Raw genomic sequence first — 21,051 nt, forward strand, 5'->3', positions numbered from 1 at the left:
ACACTACTGCAGCAGACTATAGAGCAGGGGTCGGGAACCTATGGCTCGCGAGCCATATATGGCTCTTCTGGTGACAGCATATGGCTCCCAGACATTTTTGAGTAAAAAAAATAATTTTTTTTTTTTTTTTTTTTTTTTTTTTTTAATACTTGTGATATTTCTTAATAATACTGTGTCATTTTAAAGTAAACAGAAATTAGTTTTGAAGATACAACTAATAGTATCTGTAGCTGAAGATATAGCAAGCAGAGCTGGCGAGGGAACACAAGTGGACAGAAATAAAAAATCTTCAACCTGAAGACCAGCTGATTCTTAAAACTTGGAACGAGCTTCCTGTGACATACCACACAATGCAGCGTGAGTATTGCCGTATTGACCATGTTTGGCTCTACATATGCATGTGGGCAGTCATTCTCGCATATGAGGAACATTAAGACCAACCTACGCTCACGTCTAACTGATGGAAGCCTCAACGCCTGCATGAAGCTCAACCTAGTCACCACGTATGAACCAGATTACAAGGCCATCAGCAAAACCATGCAGCACCAGAAGTCGCATTAAAAGTAAGACATATTTAATGTATTATATGTTAAAAATACTATATGGCTCTCAATGAAATATATTTAGAAATATTTGGCTTTTATGGCTCTCCCAGTCAAAAAGGTTCCTGACCCCTGCTATAGAGGATGACAACAGAGACTATAGAGGATGACAACAGACACTACTGCAGCAGACTATAGAGGATGACAACAGGCCTGTCTGTACAAAAATAAAATTGGCACGTGTCTGATGCAGAGGATGAGGATCAGCTCGGCAGGTTGGCTAGAAGTTACATAGACTACTTTTTAACAGCTGAACCCGTTCACTCAAATTTCTCAATGTTTCACAGTAATAAAAAAAGTGCGCCTGTATTTTGACGATAATACCATTTCCCCCCCAAACGACAATGTAGTGTTTATCATCAAACTTTCCCTTTAATGAGTTTCGTATATTCCTCTTCTGGTTTCTTTCTCTGTCGCTAATCTCTTGCGTGACAGCGGGTAACTCCCGCACCTCCCTGTCACTCAGACCTGTCACTCAGACCTGGGTCTCCAGGGCTCCCCGTCCTCCCTGACCTTCAGACCTGGGTCTCCAGGGCTCCCTGACCTTCAGACCTGGGTCTCCAGGCTCCCTGACCTCCAGACCTGGGTCTCCAGGGCTCCCTGACCTCCCTGACCTTCAGACCTGGGTCTCCAGGGCTCCCTGACCTCCAGACCTGGGTCTCCAGGGCTCCCTGTCCTCCAGACCTGAGTCTCCAGGGCTCCCTGACCTTCAGACCTGGGTCTCCAGGGCTCCCTGACCTCCCTGACCTTCAGACCTGGGTCTCCAGGGCTCCCTGACCTTCAGACCTGCGTCTCCAGGCCACTCAGCTTGGGCATTAGGATGCGGGGGGTGACCCCGGAGTTGAGATCCCTCTCGAACTCCAGAAGTTGACCCATGAAGTTGAGGTTGGGAGAGACCACGGGCCGACGGCTCCGCACGTATTTGTAGGCGTCGGTCATAGTCATGAGCGTGTGCTTCATCAGGTAGGCGATGACGATGGTCGCGGAGCGGGACACGCCCGCCTGGCAGTGTACCAACACACCATGGCCGCTCTGGTGGGCTTCCTCTGTGGATGGGGGGGGGGGGGGGGGGGGGGGGGGGGGGGAGAGACAATGTCATAACGTCACAATGGTATATATCAAGTATGTCCTACTAGCTTACCAGTAAAGTAAAGATACGAAACATGTCATACTAGCTTACCTGTAAAGATACTAAACATGTCATACTAGCTTACCAGTAAAGATACTAAACATGTCATACTAGCTTACCAGTAAAGTAAAGATACTAAACATGTCATACTAGCTTACCAGTAAAGTAAAGATACTAAACATGTCATACTAGCTTACCAGTAAAGTAAAGATACTAAACATGTCATACTAGCTTACCAGTAAAGTAAAGATACTAAACATGTCATACTAGCTTACCAGTAAATTAAAGATACTAAACATGTCATACTAGCTTACCAGTAAAGTAAAGATACTAAACATGTCATACTAGCAGGGAACAAAATAAGCACCCGCCAAACGCCAATGGCGTGTAGATTTCCTCTTTGGCTGGTAAATTACAGAGGCTACTCAGCCACTCTGGCGCGTAAAATAATTGGGAGCCATATGAGCATATTAGAGTATTATATCAGGGCTATACAGTGCAAGCATTTCACTCGCATTTGCCTCTAAAAATAGATTTGTGCGAACCGGAAAAATTATTTAGGAGCACAGTGTGCGAGTAATAGTCTTGCGTAGTGGGCGTGTCAACAACTGCGCAATTGTCATTTCATAATAGAGACGGAGCAGCGTGGATCAGCTCTGTAACAACTCATCTCGAGTCACGCTGCTTCTATGTGCAACGAAAACTCTGCGAGCAGCAGTTCCAATTGTCTAACATGCTTTGCATCCTGGCCAGTTATACCCACGTCGCGCTAAAAAACAATAACTACTGTAATGTTATCTGCTAACTGAGTACTCCAACTAAGCTAACCTGCTAACGCTAACTACTGCTAACGCTAATCACTGGGGACGCTCAGAGGCATAGTGAGGAAAGGAGGGGCTGAGAATCTGTCTCTCTCCGTCTATCTGTGTGTGTGTGTGTGTGTGTGTGTGTGTGTGTGTGTGTGTGTGTGTGTGTGTGTCTCGCTCTCTCTCCTTCTCCCTCTCTCCATCTCTCTCCTGAACCCATTTCATTCAAAAGGAAGATATTGATAGACAGTAGCCTACTATTACTACAATTACTATTGATTAACTATTATTCAATAGCGTTTAAATTATAATGAATTAAATAATTGTATAAAGAATTTTCCATGTTCTGTCATCTAATAATATATTCCATTACCTTTCCTATCTGTATCTGTATCAAATGTTGGTATTGTGACAACAGTACAACATACAAAAGCAGCTTGACAACCGATATCCTTTGTGTCTAGTAGGCATGGGCCAATGTGTGATTTTGGTGATATGTGCTATTGCACAGATGTTGACCCTTAGTATGCACACGCACGCACAGTATAATATGCATGTAATAAATAGTTTGTTAATAAACTCTGTTACTTGAAAAATGTTCACTGTGCTCCTAATTTTAATTTTATTTATCGCGTTAATTAGATTAATTAATTACACAGCAAATTATCGCGTTATGAAAATTAACTCAATTTTTTTTTTTTTTTTTTTTTTATACTTTTTTTTTATATTTTTTTTTTGTATCTCATTCATTCCATGAGAATGTAGAATACACATTTACAGAATTTTCTTTAATATGGTCCATTTGCATGTTCTTGGTATCTGATTCTAGGGACATCTATGAATCTCAGGGAATGTATTCCCAGTGTCAGAAATACTGTGGGCTAGATCCACAAAGAATGGATTGCACGGTGCAAGTTGCACCCTTACAATTGAAAATGGGGGACCCTGATGTAAACAAGACAAAAGTATTTCTCTGGTCTGCATGCCCTTAACAATTGTGTGTATTGAGCCGTACTGTATTGTACCCATTCTGCAATCTGTTAATAACATTTTCATTCAATCAATCAATCTGCGCTGTGATTGATTGAATGAAAATCTTATTTTGAGTCAATTGTAATGAACCAAATGAGAATATCAATAATAATTTTTTTTATCTTTGACTGTGAATAACACCATGCTCAAATTGACCAGACCTGAAAAATCTAAGCAAATTAATAGATGGAAGATGATTAAACAGAAGGTTTTGTAGATACAGTACTGAATTCTGCCATCTGGACACATGCAATTTGAAATATGATTATAGAATATAGAATATCAGGCATAAAATGGTTATGCGATTAAAATGTGATTAATTAGATTAATTAATTACAAATCCTGTAATTAATTAGATTAATTTTTTTAATCGCCTGACAGCACTAATAATTACACATGGTGATATACTAAAAAGCTATTTCAAATTTTTGGCTGGTAAAAAATCTGCCTGGCTGGTAGTTTTTTTTAATCTACCAGCCACCTTGGTTTTGTTTTTGTTCCCTGCATACTAGTTTACCAGTAAGGATACTAAACATCATCCCGTTTAGAACACGACCTATTCAGAACCCGTTCTCACCGATGAACTCGCAGACCTCCTCAAAGTACTGCCTCAGGTTAGGGTCAGGGTCAGGGTTAGGGTTAGGGTCAGGGTTAGGGTCAGGGTTCATTCTCACCGATGAACTCGCAGACCTCCTCAAAGTACTGCCGGAGGTTCTGCCGGCTGTTGTCGGTGGCCGGCAGCCTCTTGTAGCGCAGCAGGCCACAGGGCAGGTGGTAGAGCGGCAGGTGGGAGGTGACGTTCACCACGTAGGCCACACCCAGCGTCAGCAGCAGCTCCAGGTCCTGGGCGTCCCGCTCGTTGCCGAGGAACAGGAAGGGGAGGATGGCGCTGACCACGGCGTTCTCCGCGTCCGGCGTCGTCACCGAGCCCTCGCCGGACAGACACGCCGGCAGCGAGGAGGAGAGCGGCAGGGAGAGGTGCACTGTGGGTAAGAGGAGGTTAGGAGGTGATTACACAGCCTTCTGATGTATAATGATCCTAACACTGTATCATAAGTAAATTAATTGCAGTGTAATTTTCAGATAATCTTCATATTTTATAGTTTCTTTTTGTCTATTCCTTAGTTTTGTTTTATTTTTTATTCATATTCTTTGCCTAGTTATACACTGATGAATTTCTGTTTTATTGTTTGTTATATGAACTGTTTGATGACTGTTGTGTGTGTTTTTATGTGTGGACCCCAAGAAGACTAGCTAGTTGCTACGGCGCTAACTAATGGGGATCCTTAATAAAACAATTTATTAAAAAAAAGATTTTTTTACATGTTTATTTCATATTTAGAATATATACTGTGTATATATATATATATATATATATATATATAGTGGTGGAAGAAGTACACAGTTCCTTTACTTAAGTAAAAATAGAAATACCCAGATAAATTAGTACTCTGGTAAAAGTAAAGGTCCTCCATTCAAATTCTACTTAAGTAAAAGTAGAGAAGTGTTTGCTGTTGAATGTACTTAAGTATCTAAAGTAAAAGTATGTATTCTACATGATGTTTGTGTATTCCAGTGCTTTTGAGCATTCAATCCATTGACCGCTATAGGTTATGTTAAAGTGGTATGTGGTCCAGTTATGCTGCTCTGATTATGTCCTCTGTGAAAGTATATAATCTTCATACATTTATGCCATGTTTTCTATGCACAATCCTTTTCTTCAAAGTAACTAGTAACTGATGGAAATGTAGTGGAATAAAAGTACAAAGTTCCCTAAAATGAAAATACTCTGGTAAAGCACAAGTAGCTTGAAATTGTACTTAAGTACAGTACTTGAGTAAAAAATACTTAGTTACTTTCCACCACTGTATATAGCTCAGTGGGAGGAGCGGTAACTCTGCCAGTTCACCAGAAGATCGAGGTCTCGGCTAAGAACCAGTTAACCAGAAGAACGAGGTCTCGGCTAAGAACCAGTTCACCAGAAGACAGAGGTCTCGGCTAAGAACCAGATCACCAGAAGACCGAGGTCTCGGCTAAGAACCAGTTCACCAGAAGACAGAGGTCTCGGCTAAGAACCAGATCACCAGAAGATTGAGGTCTCAGCTAAGAACCAGTTCACCAGAAGACAGAGGTCTCGGCTAAGAACCAGATCACCAGAAGATCGAGGTCTCGGCTAAGAACCAGTTCACCAGAAGACAGAGGTCTCGGCTAAGAACCAGATCACCAGAAGATCGAGGTCTCGGCTAAGAACCAGTTCACCAGAAGACCGAGGTCTCGGCTAAGAACCAGAACAGAACTTTTAAGTGGCTTCGGATAAGTGTCAGCTAAATGACTAAATGTAAAGGGATTTAATTCTTCCAGGCGGCTGAAGAGGTACAGTATGCTCTCTGGTACAGCAAGGTGCTTACTTAGATGACAGTGCATGACGTCATCGCTAATGGTTTATTTTAAAGGGCTTACGTGATAACAGCAGAACATTTAACTGACTCCAGCTCTGAACGAAAATATATAATATATTACTTTCAGCCGCTTCAGAGCTCGACTCTCGTGGGATGAATTCATACTTACTCTGCTCGGGCTGAGGTTGAGCTGTCGTCCTTAACTCTTAACTCTCACTCTAACGTATCTGTCGTCCTTAACTCTCACTCTAACTTATCTGTCGTCCTTAACTCTCACTCTAACGTATCAATCTTCCTTAACTCTCACTCTAACGTATCAGTCGTCCTTAACTCTCACTCTAACGTATCTGTCGTCCTTAACTCTCACTCTAACGTATCTGTCGTCCTTAACTCTCACTCTAACTTGGGCGGCTACGTGGCGTAGTGGGCAAGGCGCTCGCCACGAATGCGGAGACGCTGGGCTCGCCTGTTCGAGCCCAGCGCTCCACATTGCTTTCAGTTTAGCTGGCCGTCCATACTAATACACATTGGCCGTATTAGGGGGTGGGAAACTGATGGGTGGGGATCGGGCGTTGTGGACAGCGACTCCTACAGGTCGGTTGGTGCGCCTGCGCAGTAGAATCAGGAAGTGTCGGGGGCAGCGTGAGCCTCCCACGCATTACTCCTCGCCACTGAGAGATCGAGCTGCGCAGGTGAAAAGATGCGATTGCTGTTACCTCAAGTACCGGAGGGGACTTGTGCTATGTATGATTTAGTCCACATTGCAGCCGGCTTGTGGGAGGCAAGAAACAGCGTTCGTGACAGGGGAGGGTTGAATTGGATGATACGAAATTGGGATGGGAGAAAATATAGAAAATGGGAGAAAAAGTGGATAAAAAAAAAAGAAAAAAAAAAAAACTCACTCTAACTCATCTGTTGTCCTTAACTCTCACTCTAACTTATCTGTCGTCCTTAACTCTCACTCTAACATATCTGTCGTCCTTAACTCTCACTCTAACTTATCTGTCGTCCTTAACTCTCACTTATCTGTCGTCCTTAACTCTCACTCGTATCAGTCGTCCTTAACTCTCACTCTAACTTATCTGTCGTCCAGCTGTTAACTCTCACTCTAACGTATCTGTCGTCCTTAACTCTCACTCTAACTTATCTGTCGTCCTTAACTCTCACTCTAACTTATCTGTCGTCCTTAAATCTCACTCTAACTTATCTGTCGTCCTTAACTCTCACTCTAACTTATCTGTCGTCCTTAACTCTCACTCTAACTTATCTGTCGTCCTTAACTCTCACTTTAACTTATCTGTCGTCCTTAACTCTCACTCTAACTTATCCGTCATCCTTAACTCTCACTTTAACTTATCTGTCGTCCAGCTGTTCACTCTCACTCACCGACGGCGTGGGCGACATGCAAGGTGCCAACCTGCACATCGGGAGCAGTTAGGCAGGGCTGTACGTTCACTTTTTTTGCACATAGCACTGGTGCTACAGAGGTTGATAGTTTTGTAGCACAGGCCAAAATCTTGTAGCACAAGTATAAAACGTGTTATATTTGTAACAGTCACAAATGTGCCTATTGCCAGCTCTCCACATTGCTTTCAGTTTAGCTGGTCGTCCGCACTAATACACATTGGCAGTATTAGGGGGAGGGAAACTGATGGGTGGGGATCGGGCGTTGTGGACAGTGACTCCTACAGGTCGGTTGGTGCGACTGCGCAGTAGAATCAGGAAGCGATGGGGGCGGGGCCCCTCCAAAGCCCAGACCCCTGACGCTGAGAGATCGCGCCAAGCAGGTGAAAAGATGCAACTGCTGTTACCTCGAGTATCGGAGGGGACTCGTGCAATGTATTACTTAGTCCACATTGCAGCCGGCTTGTGGGAGGCATGAAACAGCATTCGAGACAGGGGAGGGTTGAATTGGATGATACGAAATTGGGGATGGGAGAAAATAGAAAATGGGAGAAAAAGTGGATAAAAAAAAAAAAAATTTGCCTATTGTATTTGTGTTATTTAGTTGCAGTGCCATGTTTGGCTGTCATTTTCATGCTGACAAGTTGACGTCACACAGCCAGACACATTACGTGTAAGGAATTATGGGATTTGGTGATGGATGTATGGACTCTACTAGGGGTGGGAATCACCAGTTTCATCACGATACGATATTTGCCGATATCTGCCACGATACGATACAGGTGCCTGCAATCGATATGAGATGATATCATAAGCCCATTTAACACAATCAGTAACATTTAGATCAACTCAAAAAAGTTACGAAAATATAATTTGAAAAAAATGTATTTACCTCTTCCAGACTTTTAAAGGAAAAACAATCTATTGTTTTTAATACAAATAGACCTCCTGTTCACTGTAAAGTGCCACGTTTTGATATATTGAGCTTTAAACTTTAAGTAAATTTTTTTGGAACTCACAACACGCAACCTAAAACCCCTTCCTCTCCCAAACCGTTCCTGCAATTGTTTTATGTTGCATGATGATCATGAATACATTTATTATGTATTGTATTTTTTATGTTTAAATATCAACATTATCTGTCCACCCTCAGTACATTTACTATCAATATAATATACTCGTCTGACTTCATCTGGTCTTTTCAAACGCACACACACACGCAGAAGGGAGAACGGGGCCTCCGCCGCCCCTTCCCCAGTCCTCACTCTGCCCGTCTGCTGTTCTCTCTATGGCTCTGAACAGAGTTAGCTTGTTGTTAGCTTACGCTAAAGTAACGTTAATTTCGGTCTTTAACATGACGTGGTCATAAAGGAATGGGGGGATTGCAAAGCATGTTAGATGCATTTGACCCGTTGCGGAATAAAACAGCAGGGATTTGTTTTGGGTCGCAAAATAGGCACACTAGCCTTGCTCTGTTTCAAATGTCCGCGACTGCTATGTGTGCTGTGGAGCCGAGCGGATACGACTCCACGGGATTTTCAAAATAAGAGTATCGATATGAACCGAACGTTGCTAGCTGCCGGAGCCATAGATGTTATGGCTGGAGCTGCGCTCGGGCGGAAATTAGACTTGCCATAGAATTTTCAAAATAAGAGTAACCGAATGCCTATCGCACCAGTGCTACTGAAGTAAATCCATTAATCGCACAGACCGATGTTGCTGTAGCACATGCAACATATATCTCGCACTGTTCAGCCCTGAGTTAGGGGTTACGTGTCTTGCTCAAGAAAACTTCGACACGCTGCCCGGGAGGAGCGAGAATCGAACAGGGAACCTCCGGATTACCAGACGACTGCTCTACCTCCTGAGCCACTGTCGCCCCCTGTGTGCAGTGTGACGACCCTCCCCCACATTGTTGTTTGCTTGCTCTGCTCTGTGTCCCTGTTTCACAGGATTGGTGGGGTTAGCTGGCAGAACAGAGCATGGGGAGGGTCATCAGGCTAATTGGGGCACACCTGGGTCGGTGTGTCCCAGTCGGATATACATGGAGGCTTCCTGTAGTCTCTCTCTCTCCACCTGTTTTGATTACTTTGTTTGGTTAGAAGCTCTCTTTTGGTTTTACACTTACAACATTCAGGCTGCACATACATTCTCATCCACACACTGCTTACACACTGATACTCATAATTCATATTGGCTGATAATTAGTATAATTTAATAAATTCTTTAGTTATTTCTTAAATTGTGCCTGTGTCTCCCCTTTATTGTTGCAAGCTTGAGCCAGCTCGTAACAAGTGGGGGCTCGTCCGGATCAAGCTCAAGCTCATCACAGCATGCACGCGTGTGTAGAAGAGTGATAGAGTATTCTTACTCCTACTGTTCCCCTCATCCTGCTCTCGGTTGAGGGAGTTGAGCACCAGGTGCAGCGACTGGGCGGAGGGAAGAGAATGTCCTCCGTCTCTCTGTCCTCCGTCTCTCTGTCCTCCGTCCCGCTCTCTCTGTCCTCCATCTCTCTGCCCTCCGTCCCGCTCTCTCTGTCCTCCATCTCTCTGCCCTCCAGCTCTCTGCCCTCCGTCCCGCTCTCTCTGTCCTCCATCTCTCTGTCCTCCGTCTCTCTGTCCTCCATCTCTCTGTCCTCCGTCTCTCTGTCCTCCGTCCCACTCTCTCTGTCCTCCGTCCCTGTCTCTCTGTCCTCCGTCTCTCTGTCCTCCGTCTCTCTGTCCTCCATCCCACTCTCTCTGTCCTCCGTCCCTGTCTCTCTGTCCTCCGTCCCGCTCTCTCTGTCCTCCGTCTCTCTGTCCTCCGTCCCTGTCTCTCTGCCGTGGCTTGGCGTCCCGCAGCGTGGTCGGGGCAGAGGGTGGAGGCGAGAAGGAGAGAGGGGACTGAGGAGAGGGGGAGCGGGGAGGAGGATATGTTGCGTCTCCCTCCTGGTCTTCCTCCACCGCCTCCCCTCCTTTATTCAGGAGCCTCTTCAGGGAGTTCCGGCCTTCGTCTCGTCCCGACCCGATGAAACCCTGCTGGAGGCGGCGCCGCCCGGCGTGGTCCGTCAGCTGAGAGCGGCTGAACTCCAGGAGGTTCTGACAGTCCAGGAGGACCAGGTTGGTTCCGTTGCTGCCACTCTGACCCTTGCCCTCTCTCTGAGCTCCGACACAGTGGTTCTTCTGGGCTTTAGAACGGGCCATCTTCTTGGACAGTTCTTCGGGCCAGACGGTGCGCACGCTGTAATCGTCGTCGTCTGCCGGATACGCTCCTCCTCCTCCTCTGCGGGGGTTGAAGGTCACCACAATGGGGTCACTGCTGCAGTAGCTGCAGGTGGAGCTGCCCGTCTGACTGGCCCTGGGGTTGCAGCCCATCACGCAGCTCTGCAGCGCGCGGAGGGGAGCGGAGGAGGCCAGCGGCGCGCAGGGCAGACAGCCGCCCACCAGCTTCTTCCGGAGCAGGGCGGAGCTCTGGAGGACGCCGGCCTCCCCGGAGCAGGAGCAGGCCAGCGGGCCGAAGGCCGGGCAGTCCGACGCTGTGCTGCCGGAGGACGAGGTGGCGACGGAGAGACAACCACCCAGCGTCTTCAGCCCCATCGCCCGGCCTCCTCCTCCTCCTCGACCCACCCCTCCGATGCCGTGGCCACGGGGGAAGGAGGAGGGCGGAGGGTTCCCCCCAGCCTGGCAGACCACAGAGTGCCCCTTGCATCCCTTGCAGCGCACCAAGCGCCAGCAGCCGCAGTTGAAGGGGCGGGAGAAGTCTATGGTGCAGGTGTGGTCCGGGCTGGGGAACCCTCCACCGTGGGAGGAGCACGGGGAGAGGGGGAGGTCGTGGAGCGAGTGAGGGCGGTGCTCCCGGCCACGGGCCGGGCGGGGGGGCTGGTGGAGCTGCTGGAAGAAGGCGGCGGGGTGGGGCAGGGGAGACGAGGGGTAGTGGGTGTTTAGGACGGAGGCATGGGGCACTGGGACAGAACTGTGGTGCCGGCTCAGGCTGTGGGGGGGAGGGTTGTGATGGACGGTTCCCAGCTTGGCGCTCTGCTTGTTCTCCACGGGGGGAAACTCTCGCTCGCCCCTGGGAAGGAGGCCAGTGGCGGAAGGAGAGGCGTTAGGAGTCACAGTCTCTCTCTCCCGCTCTCTCCTGGACTGGACCTTGGTCTCTTTCTCCTGCTCTCTCCTGGACTGGACGTTGGTCTCTCTCTCCTGCTCTCTCCTGGCCTGGACCTGGGGTGCCTGTGCCGGGACGAACTCCAGAAGCCCTCCTCCCAGGGGGCCTGGTGGCTGACTCTGTCGTCGGCTCCTCTGCGAGTTCTCTCGGTTCCCGCCTCCACGTGGCCTCTCCGCCGCTCCGCCTCGTCTCTCACTTTGATCCGAGCGTATGGAGACCTGCCTTGTTCGGCTGCCCTTCGCCCCGTTGTGCCTCAGGGAATCTCCCCCTCGTTTTGGGCCCTTGTCCAGCGACACCTTGATGTCGACGGTGTGGGTGTGCGCCTGCGGATGAGGCCCGAGAGTCACCGTGCCGTTACTGTGGCAGTGGCTGGGGGCGTGTATGACAGTCGCCGGGATGACCGCCGCAACCCCCTTGGACTTCTGAGAGCGAGAGGACCGGCGCTTGCATTCCAGGGCCAGGGAGTTACAGTTGGGAGAGTAGGGGTGGCGCTGGGGAGGGTAGAGATGAGGAGGGTGGGCGACGTGTCCGTTGGCAGAGGTTGATATATGAGAGCGGGGCTGTGTTTGCGGGGAGCCCTCACACAGGGTCAGGTTTGTCGAACGCTGAATAACCACAATGCGCTCGTCGAGGGGCAGGGGAGGCATCTGGGTCTATGCAGAGCTGGAGAGAGAAACACAAAGACGAGATGTTTTTGTTATGGTTAACTTCGCTTAGAGGCATGAATGACAATACCGTAAACTGAGACACTGCCCGCCGTTCCCCACCCAGTCCATGGCTGTCAGATGCAGTGAGAGAAGAAAGACGGGTCCTGAGACACGCCTCAGGCTGGGGAGGAGCCGGCATCATGGAGTAAAGTCGCACATCGCATCCACTCCCTAAACTTTTACAAACCAACACCTTTATTACCCCACTAGTCTTTTTTTATTTATTTCTTTATTGAGGATATTGACAGTTTATTACTTTTATAACAAATATGGCTGCTGGTCCCGGTGTTGCGACCTTGGTAGCCGACAGGGTACAGCGCCAGTCACCTGGGGCAGAGCTAAGTGAGGCTGGCTGCTATTAAGCTGTTTCTCACGGAGCTACTGGAGGAGAAGGAAAAACAACAAGGAAGAATTGGAAAGGCAACTGGAGAGACAATTCGATAAATACTTTGAATCCTACCGCCTGGCGGTAACGGCTGAGATAAAAGCAGCCATTCAACCCTTGAAGGAGAAAATGGAAATACTCCACACGAAAACCTTAGACAATTCTAAAGAGATTGTCCTGCTCACGAAAGAAGCAACAACCAACAGGATGAGCGCCTGCAGTGCGTGGAAGAGAACCTAGCTACCAAGCAAGCAGAGCTAGCAAAGATTCAAGCTCATCAAAGTTCAGTCTCGTGAAAGACGTAACAATATAAGAATTGCCGGTATCCCAGAGGACATGGAAGGAGCCCGTCCTTCAAGCTTCATTCCAGATATGCTACAAGAGATCCTGGGTAGAGATTTGTTGGCTGGCCCTCCGGAATGTGACATAGCACATCGAACTAACATAGCCGAACCGGGGAAGGGGCAGAAGCCGAGAGCCATTATTGTCTGAATCCACAGGTTACAAATAAAAGAGCTAATCATCTGGAGGCCCGGGCCAAAAGGGGAAAATTGCTTTACAAGAACCAGCCCGTCGCAATATACGAAGACTACACCCCGGAGGTCTTACTGTAGCTCAACGTGGAGAGTATAGAGAAGCCATGGCCGGACTTTGGAAGATGGGATGCTGACCAACTACTACTGTTTCCAACCAGACTTTCTATCAGGTTAAAAGATGGAGCAAGAAGAAGATTTGGGTCAGTTACTGAGGCAGAAAAATACCTGAAGGAGGCACGGGCCGACCTAGAAGCTTACAATAATTATTGCTAACAACGTGGGTATCGAGCTAAGTTTACCAAACTATGGGACTTTCATTGAATGAATGAATGAATGAATGAATTAAAACTTTATTTAACAGATTGCAGAATGGGTACAATACAGTACGGCTCAATACACACAATTGTTAAGGGGATGCAGACCAGAGAAAGACGTTTGTCTTGTTTACATCAGGGTCCCCCATTTTCAATTCATAGTGACATTTCTGACATACACAACATACATGACATCATGACATTTAATGCCATAGGGACATACATGACATACAGGTATATAGTACTGTTACATTTGTGACATATACGATATGCAAATATACAGTACTGTTACCCATAGATCCTAACAGAGAAAAAAATTACATACGTGGGGAGAGAATATATACATACGATGGGGAGGAGACTGTCTATTAGCCAGGGGGTGGGGGGGGTTGGACATTTACGGTGGCCAGTTTCGAATTGCAGCCTCCCGTAGGTGCTCTTTAAGAGCGGTTTTGAATGTGGGTAGGGATTCACATCTTTTTAGGGCTGTGGGTAAGGCGTTCCACATTGTTGTGGCATAATTGCTAAATGTTTTTAGTCCCTTGTTTGTGCCGAATCTGGGTTGCACATGATTTGTGGAACTCCCTCTGGTGTTGTGGGCGTGGTATTACTGACCTTTGGGAAGTATTTCGACATGTACATGGGTATCTTAGTGGTGTAGTGTATCTTGTAGACCAGGCCCATTGCAAGTTGCTGTACTGCTGTCGTCTATTCTAAGCCATCCTAGGTAGTCAAAGTGGGCAGGGGTGAGGTGGGTTCTAGGAGTAAGGTCAAGTAGTAGTCTGACCAGTTTGTTTTGTGATGTTTGTAATCTTGTTTTTAGCGCCTTTGAGGTGCTTTGGTACCATGAGGTGCAAGCATAGTCGTAGTACCCTTGAATGAGTGCTCCTGCCAGAGTCTTCAGGGTATTCTTGTTTACCAGAGAGCGAGAGGAGATCCGGTACAAGAATCTAGTTCGTTGGTTGACTTTTTTTATTACATTGGATACCATTTTGTGGCAAGCTAAGCTAAGTAACAAGTTCATGTTGATGACAACTGTATTGCATTAAGCTAGCCCATATGTTATAACCATCGTCTGTTCAATCAAACTAGCGGAGCATGTGTGTTGGCTAGCAAACTGTATTGCATTGAGCTGACCTGGCTAGGTTAGCTCCGGGTTATTGCACTAAGCTAGCCCATGTTCAATCAAGCTAGCAGAACATGTGGGGTAACTAGCAAACTGTATTGCATTGAGCTGGCCTGGCTATGTTAGCTCCGGGTTCATCTTTTAAGCTAACGGATTGTAGCCTAGCGACCTCGATATGATGGATACAGACCAACAAAACTTTTATTACAATAGTTAATTTGTGACCTGCAGACTGTTCAGTTGAGCTAGGTGAGCCACAGGAGTGTGGCCAGAGAACTGTATTTCATTATGCTGGCTGGGTATATGTCAGGGGTGCGTGAATACTTTACCCAAGGCAGTTGTCCTTCCGCGTTCTGTTTGCGCGCCCTGATTGGCCTCTCAGCGCCCAATCGCGTTAGCCCTACTATAATCGCCTAACTACTCGCTCAATATACTACAACAGCTGTAAGTACAATTATGTTGACATTGTTTTCCTCTTATTGCTCCTTCCTAGCAGCAGCACGGCGATCGAAAGGAGCCTTGAAGTTGTACAATCACAGCTTTATTGTAAACAATTCCAAATGTTTTACATCCGTAGTACTTTACCATCTCCGCGGTCAACTAACTGCGAGCATCTGCAGCGACGTGATTCTCTTCACAGTAATATTACATTTCTCCCGATACTCTGCTAGCTCTGTGTAGGCTAACGCGATTGGGCGCTGAGAGGCCAATCAGGGCGCACAAACCGAACGCGGAAGGACAACTGCCTTGGGTAAAGTATTCACGCGTCAGGGGTGGCCAACCACAAAGATTACTGTGGTACCACAAAGAGCTACACCATTTATACCAGCGTTTCTCAACCTTTTTTTCAGTCACGCCAACCTTCATGTGTTTGGACGCCATAAATCCATCTCTACAGAATGTATGAATTAATGTTGCGTTTTCTTTTCAAATGTAGCCAAGAGTAAAGACCCTAACCCTGTCAAAACAGCAGTCAAAGTGTATATTTTCAGCATTACGTTTGTTTACCAATGATTTTAACTGTGAAATATAAGATTATAGAAATCTCAGCATTGAGTCGGAAACCGGTGCATATTGACGGGAGGAAGTGGAGCAGCCAAAAGTGAGTGTAGTCTTTTGAAGGAAGAGACCCAGTGCTTTCAATGGGTCAGAATAGGTACAGCGTAGGGTCAGGATAGGGTCAGCATAGGGTCAGAATAGGGACAGCGTAGGGTCAGAATAGGGCCAGCATAGGGTCAGAATAGGTACAGCGTAGGGTCAGAATAGGTACAGCGTAGGGTCAGCGTAGGGTCAGCAAAAGGTCAGAATAGGGTCAGCGATGTTGATTACAGGCCCTGAAATAAATGCTGAAACCTATTCCACCAAGTTTCTTTATTAGTTGTCATACAAGAATACTTTTATATGAAATGATTCTTTCTGTGTTGCTCCTGAGAGTGTGCTAGATAAGAATAGATAAGTATAAAATAGGTATAAAATAAGTATAAAATAGAAAGTCAAGTACGTAAACAAGTGTAAACAAAAGTGTTCAATATACATATATACAATGCAGAGTAGAGAAAAAGTAACTGAGTTACAATACAATATACAGTACAATGCAGAAATGGGATGAGGTACAACTTAGGGTAAGGTGCAATGAGTTACAATACAATATAATATACAGTACAATGCAGAAATGGGATGAGGTACAGCTTAGGGTAAGGTGCAATGAGGTATGAGTTGTAGTGCAAATCTCTTTACCAATAAATATAAAGTGTTAAAGTGTCTAAAGTGGGTAAAGTGAGTGCTATAGTGAGTTGTTTATTTAAGTGAGTGTGTACGTATGGATGTGTGTGCTGTGAGTGTATTTGATGGTTTGTTACATAGTGTTATTGTCGTTGAGCATCCTGATGGCCTGGGGATAGAAGCTCCTTCTGAGTCTCTCTGTGCTTGCCATGAGACTCCGCTATCGCTTGCCTGACCGCAGCAGTTCAAAGAGGCAGTTGTTTGGGTGGCTAGTCTTTGATTATTCTCTTAGCCTTACCCCTGCAACGCTTGTTGTAAATGTCTTGAAGAGTGGGAAGCCCACCTCCAATTGTGCGTTCGGCTGAACGGGCCACTCTCTGTAGTCTGCTGCAGTCTTGTGCGGTGCTATTCCCAAACCAGGAGGTGATATTGCCAGTCAGGATGCTCTCTATTGTGCATGAGTAGAAGTTCTTAAGGATCTTCTGACTCACTTTGAACTTCCTTAGGCGCCTAAGGAAGTAGAGACGTTGCCGTGCCTTCCTCACAACACTGTCAATGTGTGTGGTCCATGTCAAGTCCTCGGATATGTGGACTCCGAGGTACTTAAAACTGTTCACTCTCTCAACCGGTGCCCCGTCGATGCTGTAGTCCCTGACCCCTGACCTCCTAAACAATCATCTCTCTCTCTCTCTCTCACTCTCTCACTCTCTCACTCACTCACTCACTCACTCACTTTTGACCCAAATCGAACTATGGTTCAAAATGTCCCACCCTATCTCATCACCATAACAACGGCTTCTCAAGCACCTCAGCCGATGACCCTGAGCACTATCTCTAACACCATGCCTGCTGCTCTGAAACACACACTCTGGCTGTTGTCCTCCTCCTCTGAGATCTACGAATAGATGCCGCCATCTGCAGATATTTACATTATATACACATTGAAAAACAGGGCCATTCTATCAAGGGGGTCCAGGTTGATGGGGAGGGAGGAACAGATGTAGCCCTTCACTAGCTTCTCAAAGCACTTCATGGCTGTATGGGCTGTATGTACCACACTAGGGCTGACCCCGATTAATCAAATAGTTGACTAATCGATCGAAATGAGCTGTAGTCGACTGCCAACCTCTTAGTCTAATGCAATTTTTTTTTAATATATATAATTATTATTTTTATATAAATAATTCTTTCCAAAAGCAAAGAGGCCTAGAAGCGTGGCTAACGCTAATGGCGCACATACCAGCGAGGCTAACTGCCTAAGAAAACGGGCACAGAGGCACTGAAAGAGGATTTCACACACTAGACATGTCAAGATGTATCCGTCAGTGGACCAATTGCATGCTTTCGCAGAGGACAAGAAGCCTTCAGTCGACTCCTTCAGACATTAAGCACCCCCCACAGCCCAAATGGAATGACCCCCCCCCCATACCCCCCCATTCGGAAGGGGTAGTCGACTAATTTTGGCCAATCAAAGTCAACTATACAAATCCTTAGTCGGGGACAGGCCTACTCCTCCAAGGGGTCTGAAACAGTAGGACATAGGGGTCTGAAACAGTAGGACATAGGGGTCTGAAACAGTAGGACATAGGGATCTGAAACAGTAGGACATAGGGGTCTGAAACAGTAGGACATAGGGGTCTGAAACAGTAGGACATAGGGGTCTGAAACAGTAGGACATAGGGGTCTGAAACAGTAGGACATAGGGGTCTGAAACAGTAGGACATAGGTGTCTGAAACAGTAGGACATAGGGGTCTGAAACAGTAGGACATAGGGGTCTGTCTGAAACAGTAGGACCTAGGTGTCTGAAACAGTAGGACATAGGTGTCTGAAACAGTAGGACATAGGGGTCTGTCTGAAACAGTAGGACCTAGGTGTCTGAAACAGTAGGACATAGGGGTCTGAAACAGTAGGACATAGGGGTCTGAAACAGTAGGACATAGGGATCTGAAACAGTAGGACATAGGGGTCTGAAACAGTAGGACATAGGGATCTGAAACAGTAGGACATAGGGGTCTGAAACAGTAGGACATAGGGGTCTGAAACAGTAGGACATAGGGGTCTGAAACAGTAGGACATAGGGGTCTGAAACAGTAGGACATAGGGATCTGTCTGAAACAGTAGGACATAGGGATCTGAAACAGTAGGACATAGGGGTCTGTCTGAAACAGTAGGACATAGGGATCTGAAACAGTAGGACATAGGGGTCTGAAACAGTAGGACATAGGGGTCTGAAACAGTAGGACATAGGTGTCTGAAACAGTAGGACATAGGGGTCTGTCTGAAACAGTAGGACATAGGGATCTGAAACAGTAGGACATAGGGGTCTGAAACAGTAGGACATAGGGGTCTGAAACAGTAGGACATAGGGGTCTGAAACAGTAGGACATAGGGGTCTGAAACAGTAGGACATAGGGGTCTGAAACAGTAGGACATAGGTGTCTGAAACAGTAGGACATAGGGGTCTGTCTGAAACAGTAGGACCTAGGGGTCTGAAACAGTAGGACATAGGGGTCTGAAACAAGGACATAGGTGTCTGAAACAGTAGGACATAGGGGTCTGAAACAGTAGGACATAGGGGTCTGAAACAGTAGGACATAGGGGTCTGAAACAGTAGGACATAGGGGACTGAAACAGTAGGACATAGGGGTCTGAAACAAGGACATAGGTGTCTGAAACAGTAGGACATAGGGGTCTGAAACAGTAGGACATAGGGGTCTGAAACAGTAGGACATAGGGGTCTGAAACAGTAGGACATAGGGGTCTGAAACAGTAGGACATAGGGGTCTGAAACAGTAGGACATAGGGGTCTGAAACAGTAGGACATAGGGGTCTGAAACAGTAGGACATAGGGGTCTGAAACAGTAGGACATAGGTGTCTGAAACAGTAGGACATAGGGGTCTGTCTGAAACAGTAGGACCTAGGGGTCTGAAACAGTAGGACATAGGGGTCTGAAACAAGGACATAGGTGTCTGAAACAGTAGGACATAGGGGTCTGAAACAGTAGGACATAGGGGTCTGAAACAGTAGGACATAGGGGTCTGAAACAGTAGGACATAGGGGACTGAAACAGTAGGACATAGGGGTCTGAAACAAGGACATAGGTGTCTGAAACAGTAGGACATAGGGGTCTGAAACAGTAGGACATAGGGGTCTGAAACAGTAGGACATAGGGGTCTGAAACAGTAGGACATAGGGGTCTGAAACAGTAGGACATAGGGATCTGAAACAGTAGGACATAGGGGTCTGAAACAGTAGGACATAGGGATCTGAAACAGTAGGACATAGGGGTCTGAAACAGTAGGACATAGGGGTCTGAAACAGTAGGACATAGGGGTCTGAAACAGTAGGACATAGGGGTCTGAAACAGTAGGACATAGGGATCTGAAACAGTAGGACATAGGGGTCTGAAACAGTAGGACATAGGGGTCTGAAACAGTAGGACATAGGGGTCTGAAACAGTAGGACATAGGGGTCTGAAACAGTAGGACATAGGGATCTGAAACAGTAGGACATAGGGGTCTGAAACAGTAGGACATAGGGGTCTGAAACAGTAGGACATAGGGGTCTGAAACAGTAGGACATAGGGGTCTGAAACAGTAGGACATAGTTACATCATTTGACAAGGACTATGGGTCATTAAAACCTCCTCAGCTATATTCATTAAGACTCTCTCGGGCAAGATGAGAGAGAGAGAGAGAGAGAGAGAGAGAGAGAGAGAGTGAGAGAGAAAGATGGATATAGAGAGTTAGAGGAGAGAGAGAGGAATAAAGAGATAGGAAATGGGACAGAGAGAGAGAGACCTACTCCTATCCGAGCTCCGGGAGAGTCATCAAAGAGAAGTCGCCTATTCTCGGTCCTCGCTCCACAATGGTGGAAGGAACTGCCCACCACCGTTAGGACAGCCGAAACCCGTCCAATCTTTCGCCGTGGACTAAAGACACACTTCTTCAATCATTATCTTAAAAAAAAAAAAAAAAAAAAACTCTAACCCTAACTAACCTGACTGTCATGCACTTATATATACTAACCTACACTGTAGTACTCAACACTTTGATGAACATTGTTACTCAGCTGATGGAGTTGTGCCCTTCCTGATGATGTCGTACAGACCTTGTAAGTCGCTTTGGATAAAAGCGTCAGCTAAATGACAAAATGTAAATTAGTGAATGTAGAGAGAGAGATATATTTCAGTATAAAATACACCATGTTTCAGTATAAAGTACACCATGTTTCAGTATAAAATACACCATGTTTCAATATAAAGTACAGCATGTTTCAGTATAAAGTACACCATGTTTCAATATAAAATACACCATGTTTCAGTATAAAGTACAGCATGTTTCAGTATAAAATACACCATGTTTCAGTATAAAGTACACCATGTATCAGTATAAAATACACCATGTTTCAATATAAAGTACAGCATGTTTCAGTATAAAGTACACCATGTTTCAATATAAAGTACAGCATGTTTCAGTATAAAGTACAGCATGTTTCAGTATAAAGTACAGCATGTTTCAGTATAAAGTACACCATGTTTCAGTATAAAGTATAGCAAGCTATAACACTGAAGAAGGAATACATAATTCCGAAACATGTTTGTTTCAGGCTGCCATTAAATTTTGAACCTGAGAGTGCTAGTCTGGCTTCACTGCTTCTTTTAAAATCAGTATAAAGTACACCATGTTTCAGTATAAAGTAGACTATGTTTCAGTATAAAGTACACCATGTTTCAGTATAAAGT

General features: G+C 46.1%; 1 protein-coding gene across 1 annotated transcript; it reads right to left on the reverse strand.

Moving 5' to 3' along the window:
• Positions 1–1,382: 1,382 nt before the first annotated feature.
• On the reverse strand, positions 1,383–10,947 carry LOC311233579 (dual specificity protein phosphatase 10-like; the record flags this gene model as incomplete). The annotated part of the gene is made up of 4 exons (XM_084320546.1): positions 1,383–1,648; positions 4,244–4,552; positions 9,744–9,834; positions 10,177–10,947. The coding sequence occupies 4 exons, from the start codon at positions 10,945–10,947 to the stop codon at positions 1,383–1,385; spliced, it is 1,437 nt and encodes a 478-aa protein (XP_084176672.1).
• Between the last annotated feature and the right edge of the window lie 10,104 nt (positions 10,948–21,051).

This window comes from Notolepis coatsorum, assembly GCF_963971535.1.
Source record: "Notolepis coatsorum genome assembly, chromosome: 8".
Lineage (NCBI taxonomy): Eukaryota > Metazoa > Chordata > Actinopteri > Aulopiformes > Paralepididae > Notolepis > Notolepis coatsorum.